This window comes from Pleuronectes platessa, chromosome 17 (assembly GCF_947347685.1).
Source record: "Pleuronectes platessa chromosome 17, fPlePla1.1, whole genome shotgun sequence".
Taxonomy (NCBI): Eukaryota; Metazoa; Chordata; class Actinopteri; order Pleuronectiformes; family Pleuronectidae; genus Pleuronectes; species Pleuronectes platessa.
Genome location: NC_070642.1, coordinates 17,129,140 through 17,152,124, shown reverse-complemented (window position 1 = coordinate 17,152,124; position 22,985 = coordinate 17,129,140). Strand labels below are relative to the sequence as shown.

At 45.1% G+C, this 22,985-nt stretch overlaps 1 protein-coding gene across 2 annotated transcripts in view; it reads right to left on the bottom strand.

Moving 5' to 3' along the window:
* The window catches only part of slc24a4b (solute carrier family 24 member 4b), a 34,088-nt gene extending 11,405 nt beyond the window's left edge, over positions 1-22,683 (bottom strand). For both annotated transcript variants that reach the window (XM_053445818.1, XM_053445819.1), the window contains exons 1-9: positions 22,458-22,683; positions 15,485-15,592; positions 4,853-4,929; positions 2,776-2,850; positions 2,593-2,677; positions 2,349-2,452; positions 1,942-2,016; positions 1,815-1,840; positions 1,635-1,688 (exon numbers count right to left, since the gene is read on the bottom strand). In XM_053445818.1, coding sequence (XP_053301793.1) covers positions 1,635-1,688; positions 1,815-1,840; positions 1,942-2,016; positions 2,349-2,452; positions 2,593-2,677; positions 2,776-2,850; positions 4,853-4,929; positions 15,485-15,592; positions 22,458-22,620 — 767 coding nt within the window. In that variant the 5' untranslated portion in view covers positions 22,621-22,683. The remainder of the gene's footprint in view (positions 1-1,634; positions 1,689-1,814; positions 1,841-1,941; positions 2,017-2,348; positions 2,453-2,592; positions 2,678-2,775; positions 2,851-4,852; positions 4,930-15,484; positions 15,593-22,457) is intronic.
* Positions 22,684-22,985: the final 302 nt, after the last annotated feature.

The window sequence follows — 22,985 nt, the reverse complement described above, 5'->3', positions numbered from 1 at the left end:
TAAAAGGTTTGTTTTGCTTGTGAAAAATGACACTGAGTCTAATTATTCACAAAAAATTTAAAGTCACGAAAAACAGACACTTGCATTTGAAGTTGGAGCTAAAGAAACTGCTGCTTTAAGGAGCACATCTATCAATTTTGGGCCCAATTAAACTTAACTGAACTTATTCTCCACTGTATAAGCCGATCTTTGTAATTAGGTTGCCGTTTCGTGTCCTCACATTTTGCCGCATGTGAGCCTTATGCTCAGAAAAACAGCCGAGCCCTGGAAGGTCACCTCGGAGCAGAGCTTGTGTTGTATTGAACCCACTCTGCTCCGTTTTGAACGGCACCAAAGTGTCGGTGGGTATTTTGGGACAGGGGAGACATAACAGCGTTTCCTACAGCGGGCACTTTTTATTTTTGCTCTCCTCCAAATGAGAAAGGAGAGGGGTGATCCGGTTAAGCCTGTGCTCTTAGCCACTGCAGAGGGAGAAAGATTAAACTCTTATGGCAGCGAGAGAGCAGACTGCTGCTGAGTGTAACACAGATTACCAGCTGGGCAGTCTGGACTGGAAAGACACAACGTGATGTAAGAGGAGGCTGCAGACGCCCCAACAAGCTCCATGTTGACAGATACAGTAAAAGACAGGGGAGCAGAGTGTTACCGCAAAAATGATTCAGGTAACAATCATCACAATTCGCTTCTCATCCCTTTAATCATGATTCAAATAAAGAAAGACCCTCATACCTAACTATGACAAATCATGTTTTATGAAACTAAAGTATTGTGGCCTCCACCAAGAAGTTCAGGCTTTCACACGTGTCGATTTGTTTTAACAGAGTCCACAGTTATTGAAACAACATTTTCACCAAGTTCCCTGGTTCATGGATCTTGGCAAGAAGCAAATCTGTCATATTAAAAAGGTTCAGTGTATAAGATCTTTGTGACAGGGATCTATTGGCAGAAAATGTATACATCATAATACTGGTGATGTTTTCGCTTGTGCGTTTCATCTAAATTGCACAAATTATTATTTTCTTTACCCTTGAATGGAGCTTTTATATTGAAATACTTAAGATTTACAACAGGAGCAGGTCCTCTCACTTTCATGTTTGGAAGTTGAGGGTGAGTTGAGGGGTATTCAGCTGTAACATGAAGCTTCACCACTAGATGTCACTAAACTCTCCACACTTAACCTTTAAGAGACTGACACCAATGTGTATGTGCAGCTTGATTTAATTCAAGGGGACTGTTAGGGCTTGGCGGAGTTATGCCCTCTACTGACGACCATTAGTTACACATGACTTTTAAAGTTCATTATTAGGTGAAGTGAACTGTAATTTGTCGAAGTTGAACCAAACGCTTTGTAGAAATCATACTTCTCTGCAGCCTGATTCCGTGGAGCAGCAACATGTTTCACCAGAAGTGCTCCCGAGTGGAATCTGCTGCAAACATCTGGACGGGGGACGTGACAGAGACACCCCCCCCCCCCCTCCAGCTGGATGCCCACCCTCCTCTAGGTGGCCATCCTCAGAGGCTCTCAGGTGTTAGTGTGTGTGAGCATTTCCCCCCCGACGCACACACTCAGCTTCTTATGGCCACGGCGTTACTCGACGAGAACCAATTTAAGAATATGAATGTGCAGAACTCACTTCATGACGAGGATGTACCCAGCGTACATGAGCACCAGCACCAAACTCTCCCACCTGATGAAAACAAAAGTAAAAAGGTGGAGGAATGAATACACAAAAAACCGCAAATTAATACGAATATATCCTAAATATTTTAGATCATGCAAATGTTAGAAATTAGGGCTGAAGAGCTAAACTTACCAAACTATCTTCCCGTCGTAGATGAACTGAAAAATGGGAAACACTTCTCTTAGATTAAATGGAACGACATTGAAAGAAGAAAGTGCCAGTGGGTGCCCACTGTAAATAATGCACGTGTTGATCTTACTGCAATCAAAGCCAAGACGGACAGGGTGTAGTAGAAGGAATCCCTGAAAACAGCCCACCAGGTCAGAATCACCACCTGAGGTTTCACAAGGAAAAGTGCAGACATCTATGATTACAAGTTTGACAGAGTACTCTGACAATTACACTACACACAGCATATGTTACATATATTGGATTGACTGAAAGAGAAGGGGGCAAATCTGAACTATTATCAGTTTATGTCTCCAGAGTTTCATTCTCCACTTCCACCAGGGCTGAGAAAACTAACTGAGGCAGATGGCTTTGTTTCCCCTCAGCGAAAAGGAACTTCTGCTACACATGTGCTATAAATAAACAGGATGATGCAGCCACAGCGGTAAGTCACTGCCTCACACACAAACTTACACAAACACACAAACACACACACACCTGTCCAGCGAAGATCCCGCAGACACCAATGATGCAGAGGATGTTGAAGACTGCTGAGCCAACGATGGTGCCCACCCCCACGTCTCCATGGGTGATGAAGACACCTGCACACAGGGAGTCGGCCAATCAGAATCAGCAGTGACACCAACCATCTGGGAATGTCGTGCAATCGTGCACGCACACCCGGTATAGATGTGTATGTAGGAATGTGTGTGTGTGTGTGTGTGTGTGTGTGTGTCTTTACCAATGACGGATGCAAAGAGCTCTGGTGCAGAACTGCCAGCTGCCATGAAGGTGGCTCCGGCAACATCTTCACTCAGATCGAGTTTCTGCGGAAAACAACACAAAGACGGGCGTCTCATGCAGACAGGCCAGCGTTGTGTTCCTCAAACACTGAAAGATTAAAGACTACAAAACAACCCTGTACCTCACAGATCTTCTCCAGCGCGGTCACAAAGTATTCGTCGCACACGATAGCGAGGGCCAGGAACATGTAGAGGGTCTGCGGACAGAGTTAAGTTTGAGTGTGAGAGAGAGAGAGAGAAGGGCAGAACAGAACGTGTGTGTGCATGTTAATAAATCAGTGACAGAGACTTGGCAGAGCAGAGATGTTTTTGGGCTAAAGGACGAGTGAAGGGGAATTTTAAGCACAGCATCCACTTAAATTTAAAACGGCATTAAATTAAACCGTCAGTTCAGTTCAGAGACGTTTTCCCTTACGATGGGTAAAACCTACGGGACCTGCACACCACTGCTGCGTGTGTGTGTGTGTGTGGGGGGGGGGGCTGCTATTTCAGTAGCTGAGGAGAAAAATCTATAAATTATAGATCAGCTGTGACATCATCAAGGCCAGGCAGCTGTGGCAGGCGTGCTCTGCTCTATGCTATCCACAGGGGGCAGTGCAGGACCGCAGTGCAAACACACATACACACACACACACACTTTGTCCTCGGCTCTGTATTGAAGCCAGGACAGTAAGTCATGTTTGTATTGAGTCATATATTCGAGGGTGTGCAGAATAAAGTCTGGGCCAAGGTTCAGGTGGGAGAACAGGATCTTTAAAATCTCAGCTACTTGCATTTAAAAGATAAACGAACCTGACCAGACTACGAGAGGCTGTAGGGATCATAATATTTACTTTGTGGTGATTTTATGAGCAGTTTCTCATTAGAAATTATTTCAATAAAACTCCAGCATATCCAAGTGCTAAAGTACAATTTAAGGTCATTATAATTTCTATATATTTTTCCGTTTTTGTTTGTAAGGGGCCATGATGAGACTTTTTGCTCCTTGTTATATGAAAGAGTCTTTTCAGTATGAAATTCTCTTTACATGTCCCTGTTCAATGTTTCCTTTGCTGAGCAGCAGCAGCAGCAAAGGGGTCGTAAGAGAATTTTTACTAAAAAGTCAAACTATCCTTTACTTCAACAATAATAACACATTACAAATCTTCAGCACCTCTCCAGCAGTAATATGAAAGCTTTGGAGGTTGTGTTCCTCTGCGTTTGTGTGTCAGTTAACAACGTTACTGAAGTCGTTATGTCAAAGTCAGAAGAGCTTAACATGAAGCAATATAAACAAGGGTTTTCAGCACCTCAAACTCCTTTTGCTTAATCTTCACCTTATCTGCACTGTTCTTATGAGTCAGGCGACCATTTCAAACAATACTCCGTACACCAAGAGAAGCTGCATCATATTTATGAAGCTTTCCAATTCACTCAGAGAGTTCAAGCTCTCCTTTTAGAGACAATCATCTTTTTATGACACTCCAAGTGATAAAATGAAACGAACGGCTGCTCGCGGTGCCTCTGTTGTGATAATGTGCGTTCAGACCCTGAGGCTGAGCTACAGTATAAATGCACTTACACAAATGATTTACATCAGCTGTGCCGTTAGGTCAGTAAACCTGTTGTTGTTGAGGATATTATCTTAAATGCTTTATTCGCTTTTTATTCTTTCCCTATTTACCTTTACGAGTCAATACGCCGCTGACCTCCAGCAAGGAGGTCTTCATTGTTGTGGATTGGTTTCTCGGTTTGGTTTTTGCAGATTACCACCAAACATGGCAGGATGGTACAGAGACCAAAACATAGGAAAACTGAATTTGGCGTAGATCTGGACAAGGGGTCAAATATGGGAATTTATTTGAATTACTTTCTTAAACATTGCAAAATTTGGGCTTATTTTCCCCCAAAATTCTTGCAGATTTCCTAGAGACTAATTTATACATATATACATATATATATATACTTTTAAGGGAGTGATATCTATGAGTGTACGGCCTTGAATAAGGTTTATGCTGTTCCAGTATAGGATATTGTTTTCACAAAAAGCATGGGTGCATGCTGGTTTTAATAGGATCATAACTTTCCCACGAGTTCTCTTTCAAATCTGGCTTGGCAGAAACAACTCTCAAAACCCCAATTTACCTTCCGGGCTTTAAAAGCCAGTAAAGCGGTTACTAGCTACTTGAAAAGCTTCTAAATCCAACCAAGTATTCTTACCGCCACAATGTGCAGCATAATGGCCCCGCTCTTTCTTTCTGGATTGGTGAAAAGGTCACCGGGGAACTCGTGTATTGCTGCGGAGAGAAGGAAACGTCAGGGTCAGCACACATCAGCAGCATGACAGTACATGTTCCAGAGAGGACAGTGTGAATTCATAGCGGATGTCGGGCTCAAGGGAACAGGCCTGGGCTGCCCCGAGGCTCAGCTGGCTTAGACTCACTTCATTTTGTGGTGGCACCCAAGGCACAGTTACTCCTCCTCTAATATCGCTTTCCACTGGATTATGTATTACAGCAAAAGTGTCTTGTTTACCGAAAAAAAGAAAGAAACTGGGCATAACAGCCACAAAGGGTCAAATGCAAATCAAATCGCTGCCTGTGATCGTCGTCCCAAAAAAAAAAATGTCTGGAAACGCAGACATCAAAGGTTTTGAATTATCAAAAGAACTGAGATGGTTTAAAATATTCACTTCAAATCCCGATTCTCTGTGTGGTATGTCACACCCCCTGACGACCGATGACTTCATATCTATTCATGGAAAAGAGAGAATCAAGCATCTAAAAAAAAAAAAACAGTTGTAAAAAGCTTGAGCTATATTTGGAGCCTGAAGTCATAGTGAATTAAAGCAGGGGGCAGAAAAACGTCCCATGCCGAGGACTCGTCATCCATCATCCAGAGCTCCAGCTGGAACACAGTGGGATAGTGGTACCACCAGACGGCTCAGATCTCTGGGAGCACGGCCACACCGCAGTGCACCTGGCTGGGGAGCAGAGCTGGCCTTCTCCCCACCACCCCCAACCGGCCTCTGCCCGGCCGACCTGTCCCCGTTGGACCCGATCTGCAGCCTCTCATCTCGTCTTGTAACAAGCCGGCAACATTACCGGTATGCTGCTTACACAAGCCACGTCTATCTAAGCTACAGTTAGCCTTACACAGCAGCCAGCTACTCTCTCTGAGGCGGTTCTCAGGCACGGCGGAGCTTTGAGCTAAATGCCAAGATCAGCATGCTAACGTGCTCACACTGACAAACATGTTAGTTCAGTGTATTAGCATGCTAACATGTACCAATTAGCTAAAGGCTACTGGGAATGTGTTTAGTTTTACAGACATTTGGTCACAAACCCAAAGTATTTGACGAATTCACCCGCTGAAGGCCCAAGAGGAAAAAGACCAGAAGATAGAGAAAAGGTAAGTGGCTCTACATCTCAGAGGATCCTCAAGGTCACTGGGATTCCTCCTCTGGGAACCATGAATGTGTAGAAAACCTCATCGTAATCCAGCCAAGAATGACCAGTTCAGAATGGATACCAGTCCCTAGAGACAAACACAAACATGCTAATTTCTTAGAAGGACAAACACGATGTGACCAATCAAATCTCTTCATTTCATCCGACATGGAGATGCATGGTTGTTCCCTTAAAAGGACTCTCCCCTGGATTTTGCTTAATCAGATTAACAATGGAACAAAAAAAGAAAAGATGACTTCATGGCAGGGATGATTCAATCAGTCAAACATCTGAGTGTGAACGGCGCCTCGTCACAATTGCAATTTGACTCTCAGTTGATCGTCAGCTGACTCCTTCACAACATAACCTCACCATCAATAGATCTATTTCAAAATCTACAAAGTTCATTTTCCACAGTTGCTAGAATGCAAATAGATTTAAAAACAATTATTTTCTCTTCCATTAATGCGCTGGAAAAACAGCAAACACACAATGCTGTTTACAAGGTTTGGGCCCTTGTCACATATGGACCCATGAAGTGGAACAGTGCTCACCTGAGACCTCTCACTGCATCTGTCCCGACCTCACAACGCCTGATCATGACACTCCATGATCACACACACATGACTGAGTCGGCGCAGCGTTTGGAACACTGCACAGGCAAATCAAATACTCCACAGGATGCGAGTCCGGGTCCACTTCATCAACGTGCACGCCTCCTGGATTTCATTCAATTGCATCACGTGGATGGGAATGTGGCACACGGTGCATCTCCATATGTCATCACACACATTATCTCTGCCGCATAACAAAAGAGCCGTGAACACAATGCCATTTGCAGGCGGTGGGAGACAAATTAATCCGACCTTGATTTGGAGGAGATTCGGTATCTTGCAGGCATCGTGACAGCAAATGCATCGGTTTTCATTACGGGAGCGAATAACACAAAGTTTAGCATACAAGTAATGTGGATGATGACCTTAATACACAAGGGTAATGAGAAGCTGCAGAACACCTGGATGACATTGAAAACGCAGAGTGTGGCAGGCGGCTTTAGCTCATTTCATCTCCGACGGCTTTATGGGGGCTGTATTAAACGTGTCAGGGAGCCGGCGGCCTCGGGCAAAGGCACAATCAATTACAGGATTTGTCAGCTGTGCCCTCAGAGGTGACTGAAAACAAACTGATGCCAATACAGAAAGCTAAACTCCCACTGATACCTCGTCCACAAACACCACGGCTGTATATCATTCGCGCTCCAACGGCCGACTGTTAAACGGGGAAATATCCTTTCCACGTCTGTTCGCCTCCTGCTCTCCGGCCTTGTGGTGCTTTCAATTCAACCATTGAATGCCGCGGCCACCCATGTTCTTTAGTTACCGTTTAGCTCCCATGCTGATGTACACAATCAGCTCCGGCTGAGTGGGGCGTTAAAAATAGGTGTTCACAAAAGGTGTTTAAAGGGCGCCGGTCGCTGAGGCAGCCGAGAACCGCCGGGCAAGCAGGGGGTCACCTCCCAGTCCCGGTAAACACTCCACTCCACAGCGTCTGCAGGGTTTTGTCTGTGTCTCCTCAGCGTTAGAGGTCAAACCGGACATGCACATGCTTCCACAGCCATTTCACACACAAGGACGGGACAGGACGTGCACACGGGAGCAGGGGGACAGACGGAGCGCTTCAGTGAGGCCCATAAATAGAATCGTATGTAATATGTAGCTCTGTGGGGTCAAACGCCATTTTTACAGACGTCAAATAAAATAAATGAAGACACACTATAGACATTTGGCAGATGTGTGCAATGTGGTGCAGAGTAGTGAATTGAAATGTGGTTTCATAAGGGGGCACTTCACTGAGTTAATCCTTTGTTCAGTAAAACGCCCAAAAGATACATTTGTCATTTAAAACCTATCAGGCAATACAGCACTGAGATCTACAGAAATCTAAACATCAGGCACCTTGAACCAAAGGACAGCTTCAGGTAAATGTGTCGAAGGAATCGTGCCGAGTTAACAGCCTTCAGAATAAGCTGCAGTGTGCTGAACAAAGGTTTTGTGATCGTACACTTCTGAAAATACAACTAAAGCCTTTATCCTGCTGTTGTCCTGTTTGTGTAGCTCTGCTGTCTATGTCGGAGCCAGCGAGGGAGGAAGGGAGCGAGCGAGAGGACGTCGGGCCTGGCAGGGCATGCAGGAACTAAAACAAATAAAATAATAAAAAAAGTCCCTTTCAGAAGCTAAGCCACAAATCTATAAATAAACCCTGGATTCTCTGTTTGGACACCTGACTGGGCCGCTTATGCAAGAAATTACTGGCAACAATTTGTGTTCATCCACCCCCCCACCTCCCAACCCTCTGCTCCTCATCTTATCAACTCCAGAAGTAATTACAAGGCCACGCGGAGACCTCACGAGAAGTGTTGGGAGGATTTTACGAGACTCAGCGCTGCCACAATCCACATTAATACTTTTAACAGCATCACCGGCTGCACTGGGGTCAGTTAGGTACAGCACAAGAATTACTGGATGGGTGGTTTAGTGTGCACAGTCGGCCATTAAGGAGCACAGCCATTTGCATGTTGGGTCGTCTGGTCGAGATCAGTAATGCCCGTCGTTCTCCGCTTCATTAACAGTCGTCAGTTCTTTAAGTGAGAATAAATCACATTAAACATTATTTCACAAAAAGTAGTAATTTAAAAGTTAGCCGATGACATGTCAGAATGTAAATAAAGATGGCCGACACATCTCCACTTCCTCCCATTGAACGAAAATGAAGCCAAAATAGCCCGGATACGAGAACTGCGGATGTTAAGACCTAGTTCTCTAACTTTGTTTAAATAACTCAAATAATTCTGGCAAGACTCTTTCCCGTTATTAAAAAGGCGACACCTAATTGCCCCCCCCCCCACCAGTATAATTTTGCACAGCCGGTTCCTGCATTCAACTCATATAAAAAAGTATTTTCTATGTTTTGCATCACTGCTGCAGGAAGTGTGATTTAAAATGAATAAATAAATAATCTTTTTTTAAATCTCATGTCTCATACATATTCTACACAGGCTACTTTCCACAGCTTTAGGTCTTAGTTAATATATTGAAATCCCCTCCGATAACCTGAGTATATTGACGTGTTAAAGTCAGAGCATGCGAGCCATTCTTTACATTTGCACAATTATTATTCCATAATCTGGTAATATTTCAGATATTATGGTGCTGTTACATAATGGAGCTCAGTATCTGGTGCCGTCTGTTGTCCCAGACGAGGCCTGACAGAGCCGTGCACAGCGGAGGCCGCTCTCTAACACATCGCTCACACAAACCCCAGTTACAGATGAAGTCCTGCAAACGCCACACTTCTCAGAACGCTGTCGTCTACTGAATATTAAAATCATTCTGATGCAGAAAATCACAATAACATCATCGATTAAAAACAGCCACATCAAAACATAACGACACGAGCGGGTTGTTGTGGCTGGATGCCTGGCGCTACCTTCTGTCACGGCCTGCACTCACACACCAGTCGGGTCATTAGCACCACGCGGGCGACACTTCAGTACAGTAATGAAGAGACTCTCCAGAGGAGAGCGGCTCCTTTGGGTCATTATTAGCCTATTAGATAATTAACTTGCTCCAGCAGACATGAGTGGGCATCATGACATCGGCCCGGCTTGTCAACACGATGACGCCGGTGCAGGTCGCCTGGTGGGAAAGTCTGAGGGGTCAAACTGAAGCAAGTCACGAAGTGCTCAGCGGCTCGGTCGACACACACGATTATCCCTTTGTCGTTGGGTCAATACTTTCCCGTGCTCACACGTCACATGTACAGCTGTTCCCACACGGCCGGGTGAGCACTTAAACACATGTGATTTCACCTGCATGAGCACACTCGCCTACCTATCGCACATGTATGCATTTAGCATGAATTCCCATCAGCCCCCTATGCGACGTGTGTGTGCATCGCGGTGGACCAGAAGACTCCCTGGTTCAATAACCTTGAGGGGACACCACTGTCAAACGTAAGCATTCAACTGTGCACAGGAGAAATAGGTGAGCAACTCCCTCAGGGGTGGTGGGGGGGGGGGAGGAGGAAGTATGAATCTGCAATAACAAAGAGAACAGAGAGGCTACTGTTTGAAACCCATCACGATGCGCTGCCTCTCCGCGGATCTAATGAAAAGCACTTCTTGCTTTACGAGCAGCTAAAAAGGCAGCGGATCTCAGGATGGACAGAATGGAGGAGTGTTTACATAAAGGGGTCAGGCCTGTGTGACGTGCACGGCCTGGAGAGTGCAGGTGCTCGTGCCTGCGCTCGCCTCGCCGCATTGTTCCACTGTTGGCATGCGAGCGAGAAGCAGAGCGAGGTCAGTTCCCATTATGCGCAGCAGCATAATAATCCCCCCCCCCCGCTTGTGTAATTCCCTTTTAAAAAGCCTCCTTCTGGTGTTTCCCTGGAGTGGACGAACCTGCAGCACGGCTCCCCTGCTGGCGGCTTTACTCCTCGTGCTCCCGCCAATTCTTTTTAGCCCGTTGCTACCCCCCCCCCCCACCCGTCCCAGAAATAACTCAGCATTATCAAATCCTGCCTTTTCTTTGAGACTCGCACACACAGTCGTCCTTACAAAAAAAACTACACTGTGAAATGGGACAAGAGTAAAAAGTCTTGCGGTGGAATTAATTCAATTTAAAAATGTTACTTAATGCTCATATATCTCCAGTGTGCACAATTCTATTTTATCTCACTTTGTGAATGGGGGAGTCGTACTGTATCTGCTTTGTGGTATTAACATTTTTATTTACAAAATACCTTCAAGCCTTAATGTACAGTAAAAACTAAGGGTTACAAAAACAAATGCATACATTCAGCAATATGTGTACTTTCACATAGAAATTAAAAGACGATGAAGCAATTGAAGAATTTGTGTAATTTCCTGTTTTATTCATCCACGAATTATTATTATAATCTATTCTAGGTTAAATAAATTATTTAATTAGAGGAATTTGATCGTAAAAAAAAAAAAAAAAAAAAGGTATTTACACTTAATTTACAAAAAAATACCATTAATAATAATAATACTCTGTGTGCAGTATGGGCTTAACCACAGCTCCTCCCATTTCCTTGCTCTTGCCTAACATGCAACATGTGCATGCACCCCCCCCCCCCCCCCCCCCATGAGCAGATTAGTGCCACAGTTATATATCTAAAAACCACCATTATCAAATCACATCAGATGAATTCATAGCAACCTCTGCTTTGTTGTGCATGGCCCTCAACTTCATCCGGGACAGTTATACCACCCGAGTGGGAGTTTTCAGTACATAGCGTTAGCACTGTCTTTATTAAAGGTAAATTACGCCTCCTGCAGAACATTAGCCACGGTGCTCTGCCCTCTCACCGGTTCCCTGTGCTCTTCCATCTGTATCGGTGGGTCCCACATGGGAGGGGAGACATCGGCTATAAGAGGGTATAATACAACATTCTCCATCCCCGTGTAAACCTCAGAGTTGTTCTCAGCAAACACACAACTGATCACGCCCCTGGAAGCGCTCATAATGAATTAATTTAACTGCTACTTGTCAAATATTCGTGAAGGAAAAGCAACAAAAAAAACACATCTATTCCATTTGTCGTGGAAATGGAACCATGGGCGGTGTGACTCAAGGTCTGCATGTGACAGCTCATAAAAGTATTCAGAGGTCGCGTCACACAACGAGCACTGTTACCCACTAGGAGCACAACAAACAGCACATTTTGTTTTCCAGGAATTAATACTGAACGGCCGATAAAACTATGTGCTTATGATGAATGGCCGCCTGAGCTGCACAAGTCTCAGGACACAGTAGAACAACATTAGCACCCCACGACCTCGGAGAAGGGCTCCCCCGCCGATCAGAGAAATAATAATGAGGGTAAGAAGGCGTATTGACCAAAGCTGGCCGAGCGTAATCCACGCAGCCCACAAACAGCGGCCTAATTAAAACCGGAGTGCCGTCAGATGCTGCACCCGCTCAGCAGAAAACCAAAAAACAGCCTCCGGTAGTAACTGTCATCCGAACCAGCCCGGGTCCATCCACTGTTACTGCTTCACCAGCCCCCGGAGGAGGTGTAGAGCGGAGGCGTCACTAGTGCAGTGCTGGATCCTCAACTCCGGACAAACAGCTGCACAGGGAATCAAACGCACGGACATGTGGCACAAACACGTGTCTCACTCGGCCTTTACCTCAGAAGATACATTTCATTCTGGAAGCCATCTGGAAATCAACTTTGGCCACTATGGGGGGGGTTTTCTTCCCACATCTTCATGCCAGAGTGGCGTCCATCAGTTTGAGAGCAGGACTTATTGATTTCCCGTGCAGATGTTTTTGCTGCAGATGTTTCCCGTGTGCACAGAAGCAGCGTGAGGGCGAGGAGGAGAGCAGGAGCTTGATCGGGGGAAATCGAAGCACAAGCGGCGCTGCCACACAGTGTGGAGAGTGACACCATAACAAAATCTTTACGCAAGATCAATAAGTTCTGCCCTGCAACTGAGGGACCACGCTCTTTAATTAAGATGGGGGGGGGGGGGGGGGGGGACCAGGGGTAACCACTGGATGATTATAATCCATGATCAACTATTTTACCTTGTATTTTTTGTACCGCTGTAATCAATAAGTAATTTCAAACTGCATCAACGTCATCCTGAATCAAGGCAGACCCTCTGAAGTTTATATAAACCTAATATCTCTGCTATGTTAACAAATGTCTGTGGTGGATGTATCTGAAACGTTAGCTCCCTCACCATGAACCAAGACGTCTTATCACTTCCTTATGAAATAAGAAATCAGGCAGGGAGCATGACACTTTTTTCCAAAAACCACATAAACATCCAGTCGGAGTCATTCCTCTTTTCATTCATGATAATTCCTCCTGACAACAAGTTAATTGCGTTCAATCAGACCTCACGCCTTGTCCGACGGCTGGAAGCAGATTCACAGAGTGTTAGATAACATTATGATCTTATTAGTCACCAGGGCAGGAGCAGTGCAAGGCCAGTTAAATAAGTCACACCAAGAGTTTTCTGCGAGTAGAAAGCCAGCGTGACCCATGACAGCTACAATCTGAGAGTCAGACGGGGAAACTGAGAGATGCAAGAATCTTTTTCCAGGATCATAATATGAAAAAAAAACAGTTAACAGAATATTTGTTCTCGGAAGATCCCATTAAATGTTCTTGCGGATTTCGGATAAGGGGCGTATCCAATTTTTTTTACAGCACTAATCGATTTCTCACCAAATTAGTCCTGGATCTTTACGGAAATAAAAAGAAATCACACGTTTAGGAGACTGAGTGTTTGAAACTAAGTGCAGATCGAGATAAAACCTGGTGATGTGATTTCATAAGTGAACCGTGTAGTTCCAGTTAAGTTCTACACCATCAACTTCAAAACAAACTTCCAACAGAACCTATTACTTTAAACTGCCTAACAAGCAAAATATATTGTAACGGCTAAAGCAAACAAAAATCTATATATTAGCCTTACCAAACATTCAGAACAAGCACATGCCACCAGAACAACCTGTCAGCTGATGGGCCTGCAGTAGGACAGGATTATTCACGAGACCAAGCCCCGAGAACAAAGAGTCATATGATCAGGTCACATTGATGAGGCCGGGCGGTGGGGGGGGGGGGGAATGGAACCCATGAGAAATGTTTGGAATGTGAAGACTGCTGCCTCCGCTGCAGCAGACATTTGAATGGGGGGGAGAAAAAAAAAAAAAAAAAAAAAAGGTAATCCTGGAGGATTAGGAGGAAAACTTCCAGCACATAATCTTGTCAGTTGGCGCTCGTGTCAACAGAACCCCCCCCCCCCGTGACTCTGGAATACAGAAAGTTCACATTTAAATGGTCACAGTTTGTTTGTCTTGTTTATATGTGAAGCAGCAGATTCACTGTCCTCCAGTCCTCAGCCCCAGTGGGTCACTCATGATGCTGCAAAATGAGACATTAGATTTTACTCTTCACAACTACTGATCTACAGCCCGACCCATGTGATGGACACTTGGTGGCTGGTGTGATACAGATATAAGGGAATAGAAAAGGTCACATGTTTTCTGCATTGTTTAAATGTGTAAAATCCTTTTTCATATGAGCACATAGACAAACACAAGAACAGCTACCGATTTCTGTGAAAGGTTCATTTTCGCAGATTGTTATCGACCAACCAACAAATCGCTGACTCTCCAATCTGATGTGTGACCAGTGCCTCAGACCAAAGAACCAAACTTAAGTCTGATCCCAAGAGCTGGAACCAGTGGTTTCAAGTGAAAAACACTTTTTAGTGTTTGTTAAACTTTTCAGAGCAATTACAGGAAGCGGAGGTGGCTCGTCATCAATCAACCAGGAGGAGATAAAAATAACCGGTAGAGAAGTAAAGATGATGTAGCACACGCACGGGAGAGGAGGCGATTAAATATTTAGCTGTAATGTGCTACAGTGATAAAAAATAAAAAAGCCATCGTGACAATGGTGCAGCGGCAACACAACGGATCAAATCATTATTCCCCATGAAGGCAAAAAGCTGCAGTGAAAACACTAACAGTGTTTGTTAAAGAAATGATTTAAACTGAGGCACAGACATGAAATAACAACAACAAGGTCATTTCTCCTCATCACCTCAGTTTCAAATAATAATAATAACTTCATGACATGCAGACTATGAATGTTTTGTGTATAGTGCAGATGTCAGCAGCTGTCAACACACAGTCCAGTGGAACTAATTACAGAGAATGCTGCTTCCTTTAAATGTGCCAAAGATGCAGTGAGACAATCAATGGCCGACTCTTTTAATAGAGCCTAGTACAGAGCGACTGATCCAACCTGAGGCAGTGAAACACGGACTCGGTGAGGAGGTGAAGTCAAGCAGCAGATCAACTCAAACTACACGACCACAACTCGTTGCCATCTTCAAACCGATAGTGTTTACGACACAGTACTGGATCCTGAGCTGCTGTTTTCAGACATGGATTCTGGAAAACGGCATTTTCTAGCCTTTGCCTTTCACGTATGGAAAACGCAGCAGGAGTTTGTGTGAGTCAGACATGTTCTTGACGAGAGGAGCATTCGGGTGAGGAGTTGCACCTTGGTGGAGAGAGCAGGGGTCTGTCGAAATATTGTTTTTGTTTGCAGCACAACAGCGTCTGCTCTCATCAACAAAATCTCTTGAATCCTGCGTCTGTCCAGCTTCTCATCTTCCTCCACTTCATTCATGTGTAATATTGACATCACCACATCATAATGCACTTGTGGTTACATTAGTATGTACATTTAATTATGAGCTGGGAGAAAGAGAAGAAAAATGTGCCAAAACATACTACAAGTGGTTCATCCCCACATTACACCACTGTTATCAGAAGCAGTGGATTGTACGTACCTGGCTCTGAACAGTTCTTCGGCTCCGTCTCATTGTCTGGAACCGAAGCCATTAGTCGTCTTCCCCAGTATTCCGCGTGTGGCTGTCCTTCCACGAGCATCCCGTGACCTGCCACAGAAAAACAGATTTCATTACCAGATTATCACAAAATCTGCATCTGCTCCGGCAGCCAGGTCCACGGCACACAACGTGTAGGAGGTCAAATGATTTAAAATCCTGCAGGGAAACATAGAAACTCCCGTTTTACACATTTGCATCGGAAAAGGTGGTTATGTTTTCACCCCTGACGGTTTGTTGGTGGATTGGTGCTGATTTGGACAAAGAGGATAAAAAAAAAAAATCACTTTAACACTGATTTACCATAAGAAGATATGCCCTCTAATGACTGATATTGTATTTTGAAACCTACAGAATATGTTTCCCGACCTAAAAGATCTATGATCACAATCCTTTATCAAAATGAAGTTGCTTTTCCTGGAGTTTTTTTGTTTGTGTCTACATGACACTTTCCTCCTGCAGCAGCAATAACATCAAAATGCAGATGCTGTGTCATTATGTTTTGGGACGGCAGAGTGGGAGGTGCAGTGTACGACTTTCATTTTTCATTAAACTGCTCTTAAGCTTCCGTAATGAGGACATAAAAAACCCAGCGGTCCCAAACCTATTAGGTAAAATCGAGCCAATAAGCTGAGCAGCATTTTTCATGATGATTGAACTGTGTTGTTGTGGACACACACTTATGAGCTGCTCTGTGGGGAAAACCCAGGACTGATGTGTGATGCGGATCACCTCTGTCTGGCTCTTTGCTGTCGGTTTCACAGTGGCTGTGAAAAACTTTCTAGATTCACATGATCCCAGTGTCTCCAGGAATCATGGGAGTGTCTGCGTGTGATCGCTCAGTCTCGCCTCCGTCTCAGTCTATGACCGAGGAACAGTGGAGACAAAGGAGACAACTAACACTTCAAAGGGAAAGAACAGAGAGTTGTTCTATAAAGCAGATTTATTAAACAATGGGTTGACACGTAGGAACATTTGCTCCTTGAAACGCACATTATCTCATTATATGGAAAAACTAAACCAGTCAAAAGAGATTTATCTTACAGCACATGTTACAGGATCAGTGATCAGCTGATAGGTAGTGTGTTGATCCTGTGTTATTCTGAATCTAATCAGGGAAAAAGAGTATTTAGTGTGATTGTGGCAGCAACACACTAATAAAGACAACGTTTACTAAAGGCCCAATTTGATGCTGCCATGAAATAGACAAAAGATATTAATTCTGATAAACTGTCCGAGATATGAAAACCACCATCTTTTGGCAGGTTTTTTTAGAGCATTGAATAACTAAATAAGCCAAACTTAAAGATACAACTAACATGTGAACAAATAATAGTTTGATAACCAAGAAAAACGGCAGAATTCATGTTTAAGAATAATGTATTAGACCATTAGATGGATGGGCTCTGTCCCATCCATCAACATGAGACAGGGTTTATGGCCTATACTGCAGTCAGCCACCAGGTGGCGATCTAGACGCTTTCGTCTTTTCGTCAGAATGAGAGAAGACGACCAGAAAATAATCAAATTTGGGAAGTTTAAACAAATTAATGTGGGAATTTTGTTTCCTAAACGACGAATGATTCATAAATAAATAAAAAAGACCCTACACATGTGCTCTGCCCTTCCAGCATCGTTTTGCTCTCTGCTGAGAGGTCGGGGGAAATCCGTGGTTCTTTAGCGGCTAAATGCTCTGCTGTGTTCACCAGCAAGTCGCTAACTGTGTCAGATTGCCATTTGGTTGCTAAAGAGGTCAGTCTGCAGAAGGTTTGTCAGAGCGCTTTGCTCAGAACAGCTGCCTCCTGCAAATTGAAACAAAGCTGATGGGAGTGGAGACTTAAAAACACGATGGCTCCAGACTGGAAAACCAAAACAACTCGAAGGTCACTAAGTAGAGCTCACACCTCCGCCAAGGCCCGACAGTTCCCTTAAATTCTATCAAGCCACGGTGTTCCCCTAAATGTGCCTCATTGCTCAAGGTCCATAAACTTCTCTGCGAAATAAATGAAAAAGTTGAAAAAATGCATCATCTAGAAATGTTTAAAAGGGATAAAAAGACTCTGAATCCGAATCCTGATCCGGAACCGCACATTTAATGGGTTCTTCCCTGACTCATACCAGATCCTTCCAGAGTTTTATGATAATCCATACAGTAGTTCTAACGTAATCCTGCTAACAAACAGACAAACGCAAACCCAACCTCCTTGGAGGAGGTAGATATTACAAGTAGTCCTTTATTTCATTGAGGATATAAAAGACGACCCGATTGTATTTTCAGAGGAACAGAAATGACTTCATTAAAATGTGGGTTTTAATCCAGCATAGTTGGGACAGCCTGGAGATCAGCAGGCGCTGGACAAACAGATTGTACACAAGGCGGCTGCAGCTGCTTCCCACAGTCGTCCGATCCAAAAGACCAAACCCTCCAGTCATCGCTCCAACCTGTTCCTCCTCACTAACCAGCTCAGCCGCCTCTGGTCTCCCCTCTTCTGTTTAATCCTGTTCAAGCAATGCTCACAATAACAGCTCTGTCCCAAGTGATGTCAGGGGGAAGGACGTGGATAGGTGGAATGTATTGTGCTCGACAAGAAATCAATTGTTAAAGGAACTAAGGCGACTGTCGAGTCATCTCGCTGATTTAAAAAAGGACATTTGGCGAATCACGACAAAGCATTTAGTCATTGAACGCCATTTAGTCGCCATTATGACGAGACGTTCAGTGGTGGAGGAGGTTTTCAGATCCTCCGCTACAAGTAACGACAGACAAAACTTAAATTATTGATTGATTATTTACTTATTTAGGGCCTCGGAAAACACATTGAGGAATAAGACTCATTTACAATGGTGCCGAGGGTACAATGAATTAACGTATGTATCAGCAAAATGTACTTTAGGTATGAAGAGTAAAAGTTCTTGTGGTGCAGTAAAATGTTTGACTTTTCTATCCGATATTGTTGGATCATTACTGCTGCTGTATGTTGAAGGTTGACCTCATTCAAACTACTTTATATCCTTTTATTTATATACATATATTCCTTAAGATCATTATCTTTCCGTGAGAACCTTGTATTTCCTAAACCTTTCATGAGCTCAGAATACAGCTGGATTTGTGAGGATGCATTTTCCAGCTAATCAAAGAGGCTTTTTAACGAGTTGATTCAGAATCTTGTACAAGTACCTCCAATGTGTATTTATCACTGTCCACTGCTGGAGACTTGACAGACAAATTAAACATCTTGGTAATGTTTAATTTGTATGGTATGGTTAGTTAACTTCAGGGGTGTCGCTTGTGGATTTTTTCACGTTATAGATAATTGTGCACAATAGTTCATTTGAATTTAATATCTCCAGCCAGTCATGTGTAAAATCATTTGAACACAAGGAAATCGTATGGGTATAAAACCGAGGATCTACGAAATCAATTTTTCACCCAGACAAAGCAGGACAACAGTGTGTGTGTGTGTGTGTGTGAGAGAGAGTGTGCATGCAGGGGACGTTCTGTAACTGTGCTCTCTCTGCCAAGCATTTGAGAGGGAAAACAAAGGGGACGTGATTCTGTCTGTACTTCTACGCAGGCTGGACGTGGAATCAGGGCTGCAGTCTGTTGTTCTCCATGTTGACTCACTGACTACTGGTCCTACTCACTGTGTTCAGTGACCAGAGTTCTGCCGTCATAAAGGAACTCCATGGTTCGGTAAAACAGGAAATCTCAAAAGACGCCTTGAGCCAAGATCTCATCAGATCCTAAAATAAATCGATTCGTCTAGTGGTTAAATAATCATTGGATATTTTGAAATTCATATGTATTCATTTATTTACATAGAGCCAAAATGGACCAGTTCACTTTCTGCTGCTTTCCTGTTTTGAAACTTTTAATAACCCTAACCCGTTAATCACTTTAGGCATATTAAATGTTATGAGTTGAAAATGAATAATATGATTATAATTCATAATTAGTTGCCCTATCAAATTTAGAATTTCATTCATTCCAAACAGTATTGAGGAGACTGATTAGGACAATGTTTAAGTAATTGAAAGAAGTCCCCTCCTCTCTGTAGGCTGATGAGCTGTAATAGCAACATTTAAGTTTGCTCATTTGGTGAGTTGTTGGTTGTTTGCAATCTCTACAGGTTCAAGTTACTACATCCGCCATGTTTTGTTAGAAAGCAGTATTACACTACTGCAGGACGGATTGCTACGAATCGTGATGGAAGGGTGGGATGAGATGAGATATGGGTCAGGGAAGAAGCCATTGAAATTTGGTTTGGATCCAGGATTTTGTTTTTCCCCCCCTTTACCATTTTCGGACTTTTCACAAATTTTCTCTGGAATAATGAATGGCACGTTTAGGTGATTGACATCTATGAGTGTGTTCAAGTTGGCTTGATTGAATACAAGGAGACGGTTGGGCCATGGCAGACGTATGTGCACGTAATAGATTGCTTGGTTTATATACATAGATTTGGTTTTAATATAGGAGAGAGACCGAGCTGATATCTTGGAAACTACAGGGAAAATAGGGTTATATTAAAAAGAGGTACCGCATCTGCTGGGCTATTTTGGAGAAGAAACCAATGAGCTCTGGTTGGATTTGAAATAAAAGCTTGTGACTCCACCTCCATCAGACTGCACCGAGCAGCAGAGGGACACAGAACGGGCCACGACAGCACAGTCGTAATATCCTCCCTGCAGCTCTGCTCAATCAGCTCCGGGAGGAGACGGACCAAGGACAGCCATCCATCAATCTCCCCGAGCTGCGAACACGCTCCCTTACACGAGTGTTCACCCTCCCGTCGACAGAATCCTCACCAGCAGTCTGCCGCCCCCCCCCCCCCCCCCCCCCTCGGCCATCCCCTCCAGCCCCGCTGCAGCTACCTGTCAGAGCTGGGCCCTGCCCTGCCGCTCGGAAACACCTGTTTTACCGTCTCCCATGACCAGCTCCATCACACATGAAGCCCGATCGACATGCACGACAGCATGTTGGGCCCCACCCCTCTTTATGGAGATGTAACCCAGGAGTAGTACATCAAATCCCATCCATCTGGACCATTCGGCACATCAACGCGGCCCCCACCTCCCGTTACACTGCCATCCATCACACATGAGGCAAACACACGGCTCAGGGTTTGTGACTGACGTGAAGAACGCCCGCTCCGTGTTGTGATGGCTGGAAGATGAGAAGGCTGCAGCTTTTCACACGCTAAGGTCGGGCTTTGTGGTCTCTTGGGTTCATGGGGGGGATTTTCTGCTTCTCCTTCATCAAACACTTCTCCTGCATGTCACCTTGAAACCACCACCACCACTAGATCTGCTGCTGCTGGGCCTGAGATTCACGAGAAAGGCCTTCTATCAAATACCCACACATGACAATCACTGTGTGGGTCAGGCGAACTTGATTAAATGTAAAAAAAAAAAAAAAAAAGGGCGAGCCATTAGAGACGGACTTACTTTGGCTCCCACAGCCTGCCTTTGGAGATAAGAGATTTGCACTCGCCTGTATGATATCATTCCAGAATAAGCTTTTAAGCCTCTTGTTGTTTTTAATGTAATTAATAAAACTCCCGATACATCCGTTAGAGATCTACAGTCAGGCGAATAGCTGCGGCGAGTTTTAGAGCCGTGTGTCCAGCCTTCAGGCCTAAGTGGTTGCAGATGGACGGACACCACCACAGGGTCTGGGGGGGCTGAGCATTTGGGGGCTAGGGTAAGAAGAAGCACTTGCTCTTTAAAACACACAAAAAAATCCTGATTTTAAAATGCGGCTGGAATAGAAATTATATAAATTCATGTTGACACTGACAAACCTGGGTATATGTGTGTGTGTGTTGTAGTTGCCCCCTGATCCCAGTGGTGTGTCAGATATCATTCTTCACCAGCAAAATGTCAAGGTTGCTGGTTGGATTACATAAGCGTGTGGGAGGCTGTGTGGGATGCTCCGAGTGCCAGTGTGTCCACGGGCCTAAGAGTAAGAGTTTTGACACGTGTGTAGTGTGCATGTGTGTGTGTGTTTGCAAAGAGGCATCACACGCGTCACGCATGATCAGCGGGATCTATCGTTTGCACCGCGCACACCTCGGACACGACCTATGAATATTGCAACACGGAGCGAGCAGAGAGCATCCCACCCTCCCTGCTTTTGCCCAAATGGCCTCTGCGTAAAAATCGGCATCCCCCTCCGATCACCCTACGGCGCCTGGCAGCAGCGTGATGATGGTGCACGAGTGTGATCGAGGTGAACCACTGTGTGCGTGTGTATGTGTGTGCGTGTGTGTGCCTGATGCCAGACACGACGATAACCACAGCTCCAGTGTTGTGTGACCGAGGATGTCTGCGCCTGGCACTGGAGAGAAAAGCGCCACAATTTGGATTAAAAACGCGTAAACATGCCAAAACCGGGGTTCGTTGCGGGGTCGGTTACTTTTGATCGGTGCGTGTGCGCATGTGGAGCAGGAGGAGGTGTGCGTGTGAGCGCCGTGACCATGAGCCTGCCTCTCAAATTAAAAAACGTGCCGCTGCCACGGCGCGCACACTGCGGCATATACACACCGACTAACAGGCGCGTTTATTCTCCTAATAAAAAATAAACCCTGCGAGCTGAAAACATGTGGATTAGACTTTTTGTCTGCTGAGGGAGGAAGCAGCGGGGTTAACGCATCCTGTGATGCTCTAACGCAAACTACACATGCGTCCTAAATGGGGCAAAAATCACTATCAAAGGCGTCTCATGCGCATTTCGGACAAGTCGGAGACGTCTCCTGCTCCAAAATGCGCACGGATGCAATGTCTGCCCGGCGTGCCCTTGACACCACCGGGCTGCGCTGATGGAGGGCAGGTGTAGCTCCGTGGTTGCGTTCGATTCCCCCCCCGATGCATGTGTGTGCATGACTCCACCGCAGTCTTCCCCTCGTGCACTCACCTGTCTTGGTCAGCAGCGCCGACATGCCCCACGCCACGAAGAGGACACTGCAGATGAAGCACACCTGCACGAACAGCATCTCCCTCCGCTTGCGAACTTTAAAGATCCTCGCCATCATGGTCTTTTTGGACGAGCTCACGGTGTCGGTGTCGTCCCGCTCCATGCTTCGCAGTTCGGGCCGGCGGGCACTTCTTTCCCCTTTCCCGTTTCCTCTTTCCTCCTTCCTCCTCCCCTCCTTCCCCCTGTTTCACCCCCCCCGTGCGTCCTTGAGAGCCGTTGAAGCAGCCGCCCCTGTCGCCTCAGAGCCGGGATGTGCTCCTCATTTCACGCCGTCCAGGACAGTCTCTTTCCCCCGGCGTCCTCCCGGAGCTTGACTCTGTCCCCGCTGCTGCTGGGACCGGGCGAACCGGGGCAATGACACGGAGCGGTCAAATTCCGACGCTCCCGGATTCGGATCGTGCGAGCGGCAGAGGAGCTCCCGCTCCAGCGTGCATCCTGTCCCGTTGAAGAAAGAGGCGAGAGAGATTT